The 14,941-nt window shown below is 41.8% G+C and overlaps 1 protein-coding gene across 1 annotated transcript in view; it reads left to right on the top strand.

The window, feature by feature from the left end:
* Positions 1-14,941, top strand: part of LOC133608248 (solute carrier organic anion transporter family member 3A1-like) — an 85,021-nt gene that overhangs the window by 56,093 nt on the left and 13,987 nt on the right. Inside the window, exons 3-5 of the mRNA XM_061963454.1 lie at positions 5,592-5,690; positions 9,924-10,178; positions 13,131-13,295. Of these exons, the coding sequence (XP_061819438.1) occupies positions 5,592-5,690; positions 9,924-10,178; positions 13,131-13,295 (519 nt within the window). The remainder of the gene's footprint in view (positions 1-5,591; positions 5,691-9,923; positions 10,179-13,130; positions 13,296-14,941) is intronic.

Consider the following 14,941-nt stretch of genomic DNA (forward strand, 5'->3'; position numbering starts at 1 on the left):
CTTCTTCTTCTACTGTCAGCAACCACCCGCCTGCGTAGAAGAAGAAGAAGCGCGCGGATATTATGTTTCATTTCCTTTGTGTGTTTACATTCTGTAAAGACCACAAAATGGCTCCTACTAAGCGACAGGTTTCCGGTTCATGAAAAGACGCAATCTCTCCATCCGCACACGGACTACTATTTCACAGCAACTGCCTAAAGACTTTCAAGAAAAGCTGGCTACTTTCCGTGCATATTGTAAAAACAAGATAGCTGAAAAAAAGATCCGGCCAGAGAACATTATCAACATGGACGAGGTTCCACTGACTTTTGATATTCCTGTGAACCGCACTGTGGATACAACGGGAGCACGTACGGTGAATATTCGCACCACAGGGAATGAGAAGTCATCCTTCACTGTGGTTCTAGCTTGCCATGCTAATGGCCAGAAACTTCCACCCATGGTGATATTCAAAAGGAAGACCTTGCCAAAAGAGACCTTTCCAGCCGGCGTCATCATAAAAGCTAACTCGAAGGGATGGATGGATGAAGAAAAGATGAGCGAGTGGTTAAGGTAAGTTTACGCGAAGAGGCCGGGTGGCTTTTTTCACGCAGCTCCGTCCATGTTGATATACGACTCCATGCGCGCCCACATCACGCTGGTTTTTAATATATTATTAAAGTTTGACTGACCTATCTGACTGTTTTTTTGACATTCCTTTAGCGCAGTTAGATGCGGCTTATAACACGGGGCGGCTTATAGGTGGACAAAGTTTTGAAATATGCCGTTCATTGAAGGCGCGGCTTATAACCCAGGGCGCCTTATGGTGCGGAAAATACGGTACTCTTTTTTTTTCTGTTGATTTTTTTCACAGTCAAATTGCGTCACATGAACATCTGCAGTGTTGCTGTTCATGACAACACTGTGCCGCGCAAATATGGAGGGAAAACTGTAGAAAATGCTGTAAAAAAAAAAAATAATAATAATTTTACAATTTGAGGGTAAAATGTGTTGTAATGTGTTCGATGTGATGAACGACTGATGTGGAGTCAGAAGACGAGCACATCAAAAATATTCATTTCTATTTTCATTTTTAGAAAGTGGTTTACTGCATCATCATCATTGGCTGCATTCTGAAATATGTCACTTACAAAATATGCATGGACTATTTTTTTCTGGCAAAATGGAGGGCTGGGCCACTTTAAATGTCATGGTGGGCCGATTTAAATGACATTTTAAATGATGTGCTGGGCCATTTTAAATGATGTGCTGGGCCACTTGAAAGCGTGTGCTGGGCCACTTTAAATGATGTGCTGGGCCACATGAAAGCGTGTGATGGGCCATTTTAAATGATGTGCTGGGCCACTTGAAAGTGTGTGCTGGGCCACCTTAAATGATCTGGTGGGTTACATTAAATGGTGTGGTGGGCCCCATTAAATGATGTGCTGGGTCACTTTAAATGATGTGCACGACCGTTTTAAATGATGTGCTGGGCCACATCAAAGGGTGTGCTGGGTCATTCTAAATGATGTGGTGGGCTACATTAAATGATGTGGTGGACCGCTTTAAATTATGTGCTGGGCCACGCTAAATGATGTGCTGGTCCACTTTAAATTGTGTGGTGGGCCACTTAAAATGATGTGTTGGGCCACACTAAATGACGTGCTGGGCAACTTTAAATGATGTGGTGGGCTAATTTAATTTAAGTGCAGGGCCTGTTTAAATGATGTTGTGGGCCAATTTTAATGATGTGGTGGGCCGTGTTGAATGATGTGCTGGGCCACAGGAAAGCGTGTGCTGGGCCACCTTAAATGATGTGGTGGGCTACATTAAATGGCGTGGTGGGCCCCATTAAATGATGTGCTGGGTCACTTTAAATGATGTGCACGACCGTTTTAAATGATGTGCTGGGCCACTTGAAAGGGTGTGCTGGGTCATTTTAAATGATGTGGTGGGCTACATTAAATGAGGTGGTGGACCGCATTAAATTATGTGCTGGGCCACACTTAATGATGTGCTGGTCCACTTTAAATTGTGTGGTGGGCCACTTAAAATGATGTGCTGGGCCACACTAAATGACGTGCTGGGCAACTTTAAATGATGTGGTGGGCTACATTAATTTATGTGCAGGGCCTGTTTAAATGATGTTGTGGGCCAATTTTAATGATGTGGTGGGCCGTATTAAATGATGTGCTGGGCCACACTAAAGGATGTGCTGGGCCATTTTTAAATGATGTGATAGGCTGCATTAAATGGTGTGATGGGCCATTTTAAGTGGTGTGCCACTTTAAATGGCGTGCCACTTTAAATGATGTGCTGGGCCACATTAATTTATGTGGTGGCACATTTTAAATGACGTGGTGGTCCACTTTTAATGATGTTTTAAATGATATGCTGGGCCAGGTTAAATGATGTGCCGGGCCACTTGAAAGCGTGTGCTGGGCCATTTTAAATGGTGTGCTGGGCCACATTAAATGATGTGCTGGGCCACATTAAATGGTGTGCTGGGCCACATGAAAGGGTATGCAGGGCCACATTAAATGATGTGTTAGGCCACATTAAATGATGTTCAAGGCCAATTTAAATGATGTGCTGGGCCACTTGAAAGCGTGTGCTGGGGTTCATTAAATTATGTGATGGGCCACTTTAAATGATGTGCTGGGCCACTTGAAAGGGTGTGCTGGGCCAACTTAAAATTATGTGATGGGCCACATTAAATGATGTGCTGGGCCACATTAAATGATGTGCTGGGCCACTTTAAATGGTGTGCTGGGCCACATGAAAGGGTATGCTGGGCGACATTAAATGATGTGCTAGGCCACATTGAATGATGTTCAAGGCCAAATTGAATGATGTGCTGGGCCACATGAAAGGGTGTGCTGGGTCACTTTAAATGATGTGGTGGGCAACATTCCATGATGTGGTGTTCCACTTTAAATGATGTGGTGTTCCATTAATAAATGATGTGCTGGGCCACTCTAAATGATGTGCTGGGTCAGTTTTAAATGATGTGATAGGCTGCATTAAATGGTGTGATGGGCCATATTAAGTGGTGTGCCACTTTAAATGGCGTGCCACTTTAAATGATGTGCTGGGCCACTTTAATTTATGTGGTGGGTCATTTTAATTGACGTGGTGGTCCACTTTTAATGATGTTTTAAATGATATGCTGGGCCATTTTAAATGATGTGCTGGGCCACTTGAAAGCGTGTGCTGGGGTTCATTAAATTATGTGATGGGCCACTTTAAATGATGTGCTGGGCCACATCAAAGGGTGTGCTGGGTCATTCTAAATGATGTGGTGGGCTACATTAAATGATGTGGTGGACCGCTTTAAATTATGTGCTGGGCCACACTTAATGATGTGCTGGTCCACTTTAAATTGTGTGGTGGGCCACTTAAAATGATGTGTTGGGCCACACTAAATGACGTGCTGGGCAACTTTAAATGATGTGGTGGGCTAATTTAATTTAAGTGCAGGGCCTGTTTAAATGATGTTGTGGGCCAATTTTAATGATGTGGTGGGCCGTGTTAAATGATGTGCTGTGCCACACTAATGATGTGCTGGGCCATTTTTAAATGATGTGATAGGCTGCATTAAATGGTGTGATGGGCCATTTTAAGTGGTGTGTCACTTTAAATGATGTGCTGGGCCACATTAATTTATGTTGTGGGCCATTTTAAATGACGTGGTGGTCCACTTTTAATGATGTTTTAAGTGATATGCTGGGCCAGGTTAAATGATGTGCTGGGCCACTTGAAAGCGTGTGCTGGGGTTCATTAAATTATGTGATGGGCCACTTTAAATGATGTGCTGGGCCACATGAAAGGGTGTGCTGGGCCAACTTAAAATTATGTGATGGGCCACATTAAATGATGTGCTGGGCTGCATTAAATGGTGTGATGGGCCATTTTAAGTGGTGTGCCACTTTAAATGGTGTGCAACTTTAAATGATGTGCTGGGCCACATTAATTTATGTGGTGGTCCACTTTTAAGATATGCTGGGCCATTTTAAATGATGTGCTGGGCCACTTGAAAGTGTGTGCTGGGGTTCATTAAATTATGTGATGGGCCACTTTAAATGATGTGCTGGGCCACATGAAAGGGTGTGCTGGGCCAACTTAAAATTATGTGATGGACCACATTAAATGATGTGCTGGGCCACTTGAAAGGGTGTGCTGGGTCATTTTAAATGATGTGGTGGGCTACGTTAAATGATGTGGTGGACCGATTTAAATGATGTGCTGGGCCACTCTAAATGATGTGCTGGGCCACTTTAAATTGTGTGGTGGGCCACTTAAAATGATGTGCTGGGCCACCCTAAATGACGTGCTGGGCAACTTTAAATGAAGTGGTGGGCTACATTAATTTATGTGCAGGGCCTGTTTAAATGATGTTGAGGGCCAATTTTAATGATGTGGTGGGCCGTGTTAAATGATGTGCTGGGCCACACTAAATGATGTGCTGGGTCATTTTTAAATGATGTGATAGGCTGCATTAAATGGTGTGATGGGCCATTTTAAGTGGTGTGCCACTTTAAATGGCGTGCCACTTTAAACGATGTGCTGGGCCACACTAATTTATGTGGTGGTCCACTTTTAAGATATGCTGGGCCATGTTAAATGATGTGCTGGGCCACTTGAAAGCGTGTGCTGGGGTTCATTAAATTATGTGATGGGCCACATTAAATGATGTGCTGGGCCACATGAAAGGGTGTGCTGGGTGGGCCAACTTAAAATTATGTGATGGGTTACATTAAATGATGTGCTGGGCCACATGAAAGAGTGTGCTGGGCCATTTTAAATGGTGTGCTGGGCCACATTAAATGATGTGCTGGGCCACATTAAATGGTGTGCTGGGCCACATGAAAGGGTATGCAGGGCCACATTAAATGATGTGTTAGGCCACATTGAATGATGTTCAAGGCCAATTTAAATGATGTGCTGGGCCACTTGAAAGCGTGTGCTGGGGTTCATTAAATTATGTGATGGGCCAATTTAAATGATGTGCTGGGCCACTTGAAAGGGTGTGCTGGGCCAACTTAAAATTATGTGATGGGCCACATTAAATGATGTGCTGGGCCACATTAAATGATGTGCTGGGCCACATTAAATGATGTGCTGGGCCACATTAAATGGTGTGCTGGGCCACTAAAAGGGTATGCTGGGCCACATTAAATGATGTGCTAGGCCACATTGAATGATGTTCAAAGCCAATTTTAAATGATGTGCTGGGTCACTTTAAATGATCTGGTGGGCAACATTACATGATGTGGTGTTCCACTTTAAATGATGTGGTGTTCCACTAATAAATGATGTGCTGGGCCACACTAAATGATGTGGTGTTCCACTTTAAATGATGTGGTGTTCCACTAATAAATGATGTGCTGAGCCACACTAAATGATGTGGTGTTCCACTTTAAATGACGTGGTGTTCCACTAATAAATGATGTGCTGGGCCACTCTAAATGATGTGGTGTTCCACTTTAAATGATGTGGTGTTCCACTTGAAATGATGTGGTGTTCCACTTGAAATGATGTGCAGGTTTGAGTGGCGCCCTCTGCTGTCAGACAAGTGAAGTGCTTGACGTGGCCTCCTCTCTGTCTTGCAGGGATTTTATTTTCCACGTTAGTGTTTGGACCGGCCTGTGGCTTCATCTTAGGCTCCGTCTGTACCAAAGTCTACGTGGACGCCTTCTTCATCGACACCAGTGAGTTCACGCTCCTCCTCTTCCTCACTTCTCATCACACCTTGAAGGAAACATTCCAGTTTTATTATTATCATGTCTATCATTCATTAACCTCTTAAGGCTCAAGCTGTTTGTTTACATGCTTGTTTTATTCCATAAGTACACAAACGTGTACTTCGTGTTTAGTGACATGCTAATTCTTATTTTTACACTTTTTTTCCAAATTCCATTGTATGTCTTCTGACACCACCAGATGGCAGTATAAGTGTCCACATAAGTGGCCATAAGACCCCAATTCAGTAGTGGACACAATTTTGGAAATAGGAGCTAAAAGGTGCTGTCCACGCACGTGGCCACTAAGCCTTTAGAGGTTAATATAATGATAATAGATTAGATTTCAATAGTATTTTATTTTCTCACATTTTGTCATTTAAGTTCACTTCCTATGCAAAATGATTGTTGAAAGATAATAGTATATTTATTTATTCGATTATTTATTTATTTATTTGTATTCATTTATTTATTTATTTTAAATACAAAAGAAGTGTATTTTATTTTTATTAAATAAAGTGAATACATAAAAACACAATAGTTAAAAAAATATTGGTTGGGAAAAAATGAGACTATAAAGCATGTGCTTTAAGTAATAAAAAATATGAATAGTTAAGGATAAAAAGTAAATTGTTAATAATAATAATATCAATAATAATATTAAAGGTAAAAGACCTTTAACCCTAACCCCAACCCCAACCCTATACCTAACCCTAACCCTAACCCTATACCTAACCCTAACCTTAACCCCAACCCCAACCCTATACCTAACCCTAACCCTAACCCCAACCCCAACCCCGACCCTAACCCTAAACCTAACCCCAACCCTAACCCCAACCCTGACCCCCAACCCCAACCCCAGCCCTAACCCTAACCAACTATTTTCTTTATGCCTAACCCTAACCCTAACCCTAACCCCAACCATAACCCTAACCTTAACCCCACCCCCAACCCTAGCCCTAACCCTAACCAACTCTTTTTCTTTATGCCTAACCCTAACCCTAACCCTAACCCTAATCCTAACCCTAACCCCAACCCCAACCCCAGCCCTAACCCTAACCAACTATTTTTCTTTATGCCTAACCCTAACCCTAACCCGAACCCGAACCCTAACCCCAACCCCAACCCTAACCCTAACCCTAACCCCAACCCTAACGCCAATCCTAACCCCAACCCCAACCCCAACCCCAACCCCAACCCCAGCCCTAACCCTAACCAACTATTTTTCTTTATGCCTAACCCTAACCTTAACCCCAACCCTAACCCTAACCCCTACCCCAAGTCTAACCCTAACCCTAACCCCAACCCTAACTCCAACCCTGACCCCAACCCTAACCCCAGCCCTACCCCTAACCAACTAATTTTCTTTATGCCTAACCCTAACTCTAACCCTAACCCCAACCCTAACCCCATCCCTAACCCTACTCCCAACCCCAACCCCAACCCTAACCCTAGCCCTAACCCTAACCCTAACCCCAACCCTAACCATAGCTGTAACCCTAACCAACTCTTTTTTTTATGCCTAACTCTAACCCTAACCTCAACCCTAACCCCAACCCTAACCCCAACCCTAACCCTAACCCCAACACCTACCCTAACCCTAACCCTAGCCCTAGCCCTAACCCTAACCCTAACCCCAACCCTAACCCTAGCCCTGACCCTAACCAAATATTTTTCTTTATGCCTAACTCTAACCCTAACCCCAACCCTAACCTCAACCCCAACTCTAGCCCCAGCCCTAACCCTAACCAACTCTTTTTCTTTATGCCTAACCCTAACCTTAATATGTAATATGAATTGTAATAATACTAATAATGATAATAATGAATAAAGAGACATTGTAATAAGAGTAGCAATCTCATAAATAATAATAATAATAATGAATAAAGTGACATTGACTAATAATGATGGTAATAATATTATTATGAATCATCATAATACATAAATACTAGTAATATGAATTGTAATAATACTAATAATGATAATAATGAATAAAGAGACATTGTAATAAGAGTAGTAATCTCATGAATAATAACAATAATAATAATAATAATAATAATAATAATAATAATAATAATAATAATGAATAAAGTGACATTGACTAATAATGATGGTAATAATATTATTATGAATCATCATAATACATAAATACTAGTAATATGAATTGTAATAATACTAATAATGAATAAAGTGACATTGACTAATAATGATGGTAATAATATTATTATGAATCATCATAATACATAAATACAAGTAATGTGAATTGTAATAATACTAATAATGATTATAATGAATAAAGAGACATTGTAATAAGAGTAGCAATCTCATGAATAATAATAATAATAATAATAATAATAATAATAATAATAATAATGAATAAAGTGACATTGACTAATAATGATGGTAATAATATTATTATGAATCATCATAATACATAAATACTAGTAATATGAATTGTAATAATACTAATAATGATAATAATGAATAAAGTGACATTGACTAATAATGATGGTAATAATATTATTATGAATCATCATAATACATAAATACTAGTAATATGAATTGTAATAATACTAATAATGATAATAATGAATAAAGAGACATTGTAATAAGAGTAGCAATCTCATAAATAATAATAATAATAATGAATAAAGTGACATTGACTAATAATGATGGTAATAATATTATTATGAATAATCATAATACATAAATACTAGTAATATGAATTGTAATAATACTAATAATGATAATAATGAATAAAGTGACATTGACTAATAATGATGGTAATAATATTATTATGAATCATCATAATACATAAATACTAGTAATATGAATTGTAATAATACTAATAATGATAATAATGAATAAAGAGACATTGTAATAAGAGTAGCAATCTCATAAATAATAATAATAATAATGAATAAAGTGACATTGACTAATAATGATGGTAATAATATTATTATGAATAATCATAATACATAAATACTAGTAATATGAATTGTAATAATACTAATAATGATAATAATGAATAAAGTGACATTGACTAATAATGATGGTAATAATATTATTATGAATCATCATAATACATAAATACTAGTAATATGAATTGTAATAATACTAATAATGATAATAATGAATAAAGAGACATTGTAATAAGAGTAGCAATCTCATAAATAATAATAATAATAATGAATAAAGTGACATTGACTAATAATGATGGTAATAATATTATTATGAATAATCATAATACATAAATACTAGTAATATGAATTGTAATAATACTAATAATGATAATAATGAATAAAGTGACATTGACTAATAATGATGGTAATAATATTATTATGAATCATCATAATACATAAATACTAGTAATATGAATTGTAATAATACTAATAATGATAATAATGAATAAAGAGACATTGTAATAAGAGTAGTAATCTCATGAATAATAACAATAATAATAATAATAATAATAATAATAATAATAATAATAATGAATAAAGTGACATTGACTAATAATGATGGTAATAATATTATTATGAATCATCATAATACATAAATACAAGTAATGTGAATTGTAATAATACTAATAATGATTATAATGAATAAAGAGACATTGTAATAAGAGTAGCAATCTCACTCTAACCACTAGGCCACTACTTAGTGGCCTAGTGGTTAGAGTGTCCGCCCTGAGATCGGTAGGTTGTGGGTTCAAACCCCGGCCGAGTCATACCAAAGACTATAAAAATGGGACCCATTACCTCCCTGCTTGGCACTCAGTATCAAGGGTTGGAATTGGGGGTTAAATCACCAAAAATGATTCCCGGGCGCGGCCACCGCTGCTGCCCACTGCTCCCCTCACCTCCCAGGGGGTGATCAAGGGTGATGGGTCAAATGCAGAGAATAATTTCGCCACACCTAGTGTGTGTGTGACAATCATTGGTACTTTAACTTTAACTTTAATAATAATAATAATAATAATAATAATAATAATATTGAATAAAGTGACATTGACTAATAATGATGGTAATAATATTATTATGAATCATCACAATACATAAATACTAGTAATATGAATTGTAATAATACTAATAATGATAATAATGAATACAGAGACATTGTAATAAGAGTAGCAATCTCATGAATAATAATAATAATAATAATAATAATAATAGAGTGACATGGTGGTATGTTGTGTTGAAGGTACGCTGGACATCACCCCAGAAGACCCTCGCTGGATCGGGGCGTGGTGGGGGGGCTTCCTCCTGTGCGGTGCCTTACTCTTCCTGTCGGCCCTCTTCATGTTCGGCTTCCCTCAGGCTCTGGACCAGCAGGTTCTGGACGGCGAGAGCGAGCAGGCCATGTTGCCCTCGCCCCTCAGCCTGGACTACCAGGCCTCCAGGGGCGTCCACGGCTTTGACATCAACAGCGGCCTGTCCGTGTGCCAGCACCTGAGGGGTGAGCCTTTAGTCCCGCAGTCATCCTCCACACTGACACCTTTCATCCCGCAGTCATCCTCCACACTGACACTTTTCATCCCGCAGTCATCCTCCACACTGACACCTTTCATCCCACAGTCATCCTCCACACTGACACTTTTCATCCCGCAGTCATCCTCCACACTGACACCTTTCATCCCGCAGTCGTCCTCCACACTGACACTTTTCATCCCGCAGTCATCCTCCACACTGACACTTTTCATCCCGCAGTCATCCTCCACACTTAAATAATGATAAATGGGTTGTACTTGTATATCGCTTTTCTACCTTCAAGGTACTCAAAGCGCTTTGACACTACTTCCACATATACCCATTCACACACACGACACTTTTCATCCCGCAGTCATCCTCCACACTGACACCTTTCATCCCGCAGTCATCCTCCACACTGACACTTTTCATCCCGCAGTCATCCTCCACACTGACACCTTTCATCCCGCAGTCATCCTCCGCACTGACACTTTTCATCCTGCAGTCATCCTCCACACTGACACCTTTCATCCCGCAGTCATCCTCCACACTGACACTTTTCATCCCGCAGTCATCCTCCACACTGACACTTTCATCCCGCAGTCATCCTCCACACTGACACCTTTCATCCCGCAGTCATCCTCCACACTGACACCTTTCATCCCGCAGTCATCCTCCACACTTGACACTTTTCATCCCGCAGTCATCCTCCACACTGACACCTTTCATCCCGCAGTCATCCTCCACCTTTCATCCCGCAGTCATCCTCCACACTTGACACTTTTCATCCCACAGTCATCCTCCACACTTGACACTTTTCATCCCGCAGTCATCCTCCACACTGACACTTTTCATCCCGCAGTCATCCTCCACACTTGACACTTTTCATCCCGCAGTCATCCTCCACACTTGACACTTTTCATCCCGCAGTCATCCTCCACACTGACACCTTTCATCCCGCAGTCATCCTCCACACTGACACCTTTCATCCCGCAGTCATCCTCCACACTGACACCTTTCATCCCGCAGTCATCCCCCACACTGACACCTTTCATCCCGCAGTCATCCTCCACACTGACACTTTTCATCCCGCAGTCATCCTCCACACTTGACACTTTTCATCCCGCAGTCATCCTCCACACTGACACTTTTCATCCCGCAGTCATCCTCCACACTGACACTTTTCATCCCGCAGTCATCCTCCACACTGACACTTTTCATCCCACAGTCATCCTCCACACTGACACCTTTCATCCCGCAGTCATCCTCCACACTGACACCTTTCATCCCAGAGTCATCCTCCACACTGACACCTTTAGTCCCGCAGTCATCCTCCACACCTTTCATCCCGCAGTCATCCTCCACACTTGACACCTTTCATCCCGCAGTCATCCTCCACCTTTCATCCCGCAGTCATCCTCCACACTGACACTTTTCATCCCGCAGTCATCCTCCACACTTGACACTTTTCATCCCGCAGTCATCCTCCACACTTGACACTTTTCATCCCGCAGTCATCCTCCACACTTGACACTTTTCATCCCGCAGTCATCCTCCACACTGACACTTTTCATCCCGCAGTCATCCTCCACACTGACACCTTTCATCCCGCAGTCATCCTCCACACTGACACTTTTCATCCCGCAGTCATCCTCCACACTTGACACTTTTCATCCCGCAGTCATCCTCCACACTGACACTTTTCATCCCGCAGTCATCCTCCACACTTGACACCTTTCATCCCGCAGTCATCCTCCACACTTCACACTTTTCATCCCGCAGTCATCCTCCACACTTGACACTTTTCATCCCGCAGTCATCCTCCACACTGACACCTTTCATCCCGCAGTCATCCTCCACACTGACACCTTTCATCCCGCAGTCATCCTCCACACTGACACCTTTCATCCCGCAGTCATCCTCCACACTGACACCTTTCATCCCGCAGTCATCCTCCACACTGACACCTTTCATCCCGCAGTCATCCTCCACACTGACACTTTTCATCCCGCAGTCATCCTCCACACTGACACTTTTCATCCCGCAGTCATCCTCCACACTGACACCTTTCATCCCGCAGTCATCCTCCACACTGACACCTTTCATCCCGCAGTCATCCTCCACACTGACACCTTTCATCCCGCAGTCATCCTCCACACTGACACTTTTCATCCCGCAGTCATCCTCCACACTTGACACTTTTCATCCCGCAGTCATCCTCCACACTGACACCTTTCATCCCGCAGTCATCCTCCACACTGACACCTTTCATCCCGCAGTCATCCTCCACACTGACACCTTTCATCCCACAGTCATCCTCCACACTTGACACTTTTCATCCCGCAGTCATCCTCCACACTTAAATAATGATAAATGGGTTGTACTTGTATAGCGCTTTTCTACCTTCAAGGTACTCAAAGCGCTTTGACACTACTTCCACATTTACCCATTCACACACACATGACACTTTTCATCCCGCAGTCATCCTCCACACTGACACTTTTCATCCCGCAGTCATCCTCCACACTTGACACTTTTCATCCCGCAGTCATCCTCCACACTTGACACTTTTCATCCCGCAGTCATCCTCCACACTGACACCTTTCATCCCGCAGTCATCCTCCACACTGACACTTTTCATCCCGCAGTCATCCTCCACACTTGACACTTTTCATCCCGCAGTCATCCTCCACACTGACACCTTTCATCCCGCAGTCATCCTCCACACTGACACTTTTCATCCCGCAGTCATCCTCCACACTTGACACTTTTCATCCCGCAGTCATCCTCCACACTTGACACTTTTCATCCCGCAGTCATCCTCCACACTTGACACTTTTCATCCCGCAGTCATCCTCCACACTGACACTTTTCATCCCGCAGTCATCCCCCACCTTTCATCCCGCAGTCATCCTCCACACTGACACTTTTCATCCCGCAGTCATCCCCCGGGTCACCCGCCACCTGCTGTCCAACCCGGTGTTCAGCTGCATCACGCTGGCCGCCTGCATGGAGATCGCCGTGGTCGCCGGCTTCGCCGCCTTCCTGGGCAAGTACCTGGAGCAGCAGTTCAACCTCACCACCTCCTCGGCCAATCAGCTGCTAGGTAGGCGGGGCTGCGGCCTCCTTCCCGCCTCCTTTGCAGGTACGGGTGGTCTACTATTTGTTTGTGTGCGTGCAGGTAGTGATGGGTCCGACAACACCGATGCATCGGCGCATGCGTCGAGCTCATAGAGCAAAACCCTGTGTCGGTTAGAAAGTCACGTGACCCATCATGAGCTGTTTTGGTCACGTGACCGATACGCCAACTGTGTCGCCTCCTCTGTGCCCTGTGAGCGGCTCTTTTCTACAGCCCGATAAATAATAACTAAGAGAAATCGTCTAAAATGTTTGTTTTTTTAATAAAAATGTGTAAAAAAAATCAAATTAAAACAATTCCCAGTCCACAATCATCCACAACACGTTCTCTTAGATTTCCATGTTATGATACATGTTCACATTATTTATTGACTGTATCTAAAAAAGATAAAAAATATATTTTTATTTAAATGAAGATATGAAATAATCCTAAATGAAATACAATGACTTGGTTTATATTATTGTATATACTAGGGCAGGGGTCACCAACGCGGTGCCCGCGGTCACCAGGTAGCCCGTAAGGACCAGATCAGTCGCCCGCTGGCCTGTTCTAAAAATAGCTCAAAGAGCAGCACTTACCAGTGAGCTGCCTCTATTTTTTAAATTGTATTTATTTACTAGCAACAGGGCCGGCCCGTGGCATAGGCCTTATAGGCAAATGCTAAGGGCGCCGTCCATCAGGGGGCGCCACGCCAGTGCCACAAATGTTGGAGAGAAAAAAAAAAAAGAAAAAAAAGTTGTTACTATTATTTCTAAATACAAAAAAGAATCCCACGTTAATTAAAATGCAAAGTAAAGCCTATTTAATAGAAATATTATTTGTTACAACATTACGCCCCCCGCACGGTGCGCCCCCTCCCTTCCCGTATCATGACTCTTTTTGGACGTCACCACATCAAAAAATCAACACAAGATGTCAAAACGGCCAAAACTGTCAGGTGCCCAGGGAAGAAAAAAGAGAAAAGAAGAGGAGTAGAAACGAGAAAAGACAGAGGTAGCAGGTAGGTAACGTTAGCCTACATGAAATTATTTGTCTGTTACAGAATGTGATAGTAACCTGGCTTTTTAGCATTAAGCTAATGCTACATGATTCGGCAATTGCTAATCAATAAATAGCGAGTTCTGTTTTAACGTCGGGTTAATATTGTGGAGGGGGCTAAATTGTTATGGAAAATAATAATGTAACGTTAGGTAATTACAGTACTCCCACCTTACATTCCTCAGGGACATTTGTATTAGATCTTTTAAGCAGGTGTTTTTTGTTTACATTGTTATTGCCTTCTGGTTAGCTAATGTTTGCCCTGCAGGTAATAGTCACTTTTCCACCCCTTTATATATTAGGTATAGTTGTAAGTAAAAAAAAAAATGTGGGGGGGCGCCACCTAAAATCTTGCCTAGGGCGCCAGATTGGTTAGGGCCGGGCCTGACTAGCAAGCTGGTCTCGCTTTGCTCGACATTTTTAATTCTAAAAGAGACAAAACTCAAATAGAATTTGAAAATCCACGAAAATATTTTAAAGACTTGGTCTTCACTTGGAATAAGCGGTAGAAAATGGATGGATGGATGGGTCTTCACTTGTTTAAATAAATTCATTTATTTTTTTACTTTGCTTCT

This window comes from Nerophis lumbriciformis, linkage group LG06 (genome assembly GCF_033978685.3).
Source record: "Nerophis lumbriciformis linkage group LG06, RoL_Nlum_v2.1, whole genome shotgun sequence".
Taxonomy (NCBI): Eukaryota; Metazoa; Chordata; class Actinopteri; order Syngnathiformes; family Syngnathidae; genus Nerophis; species Nerophis lumbriciformis.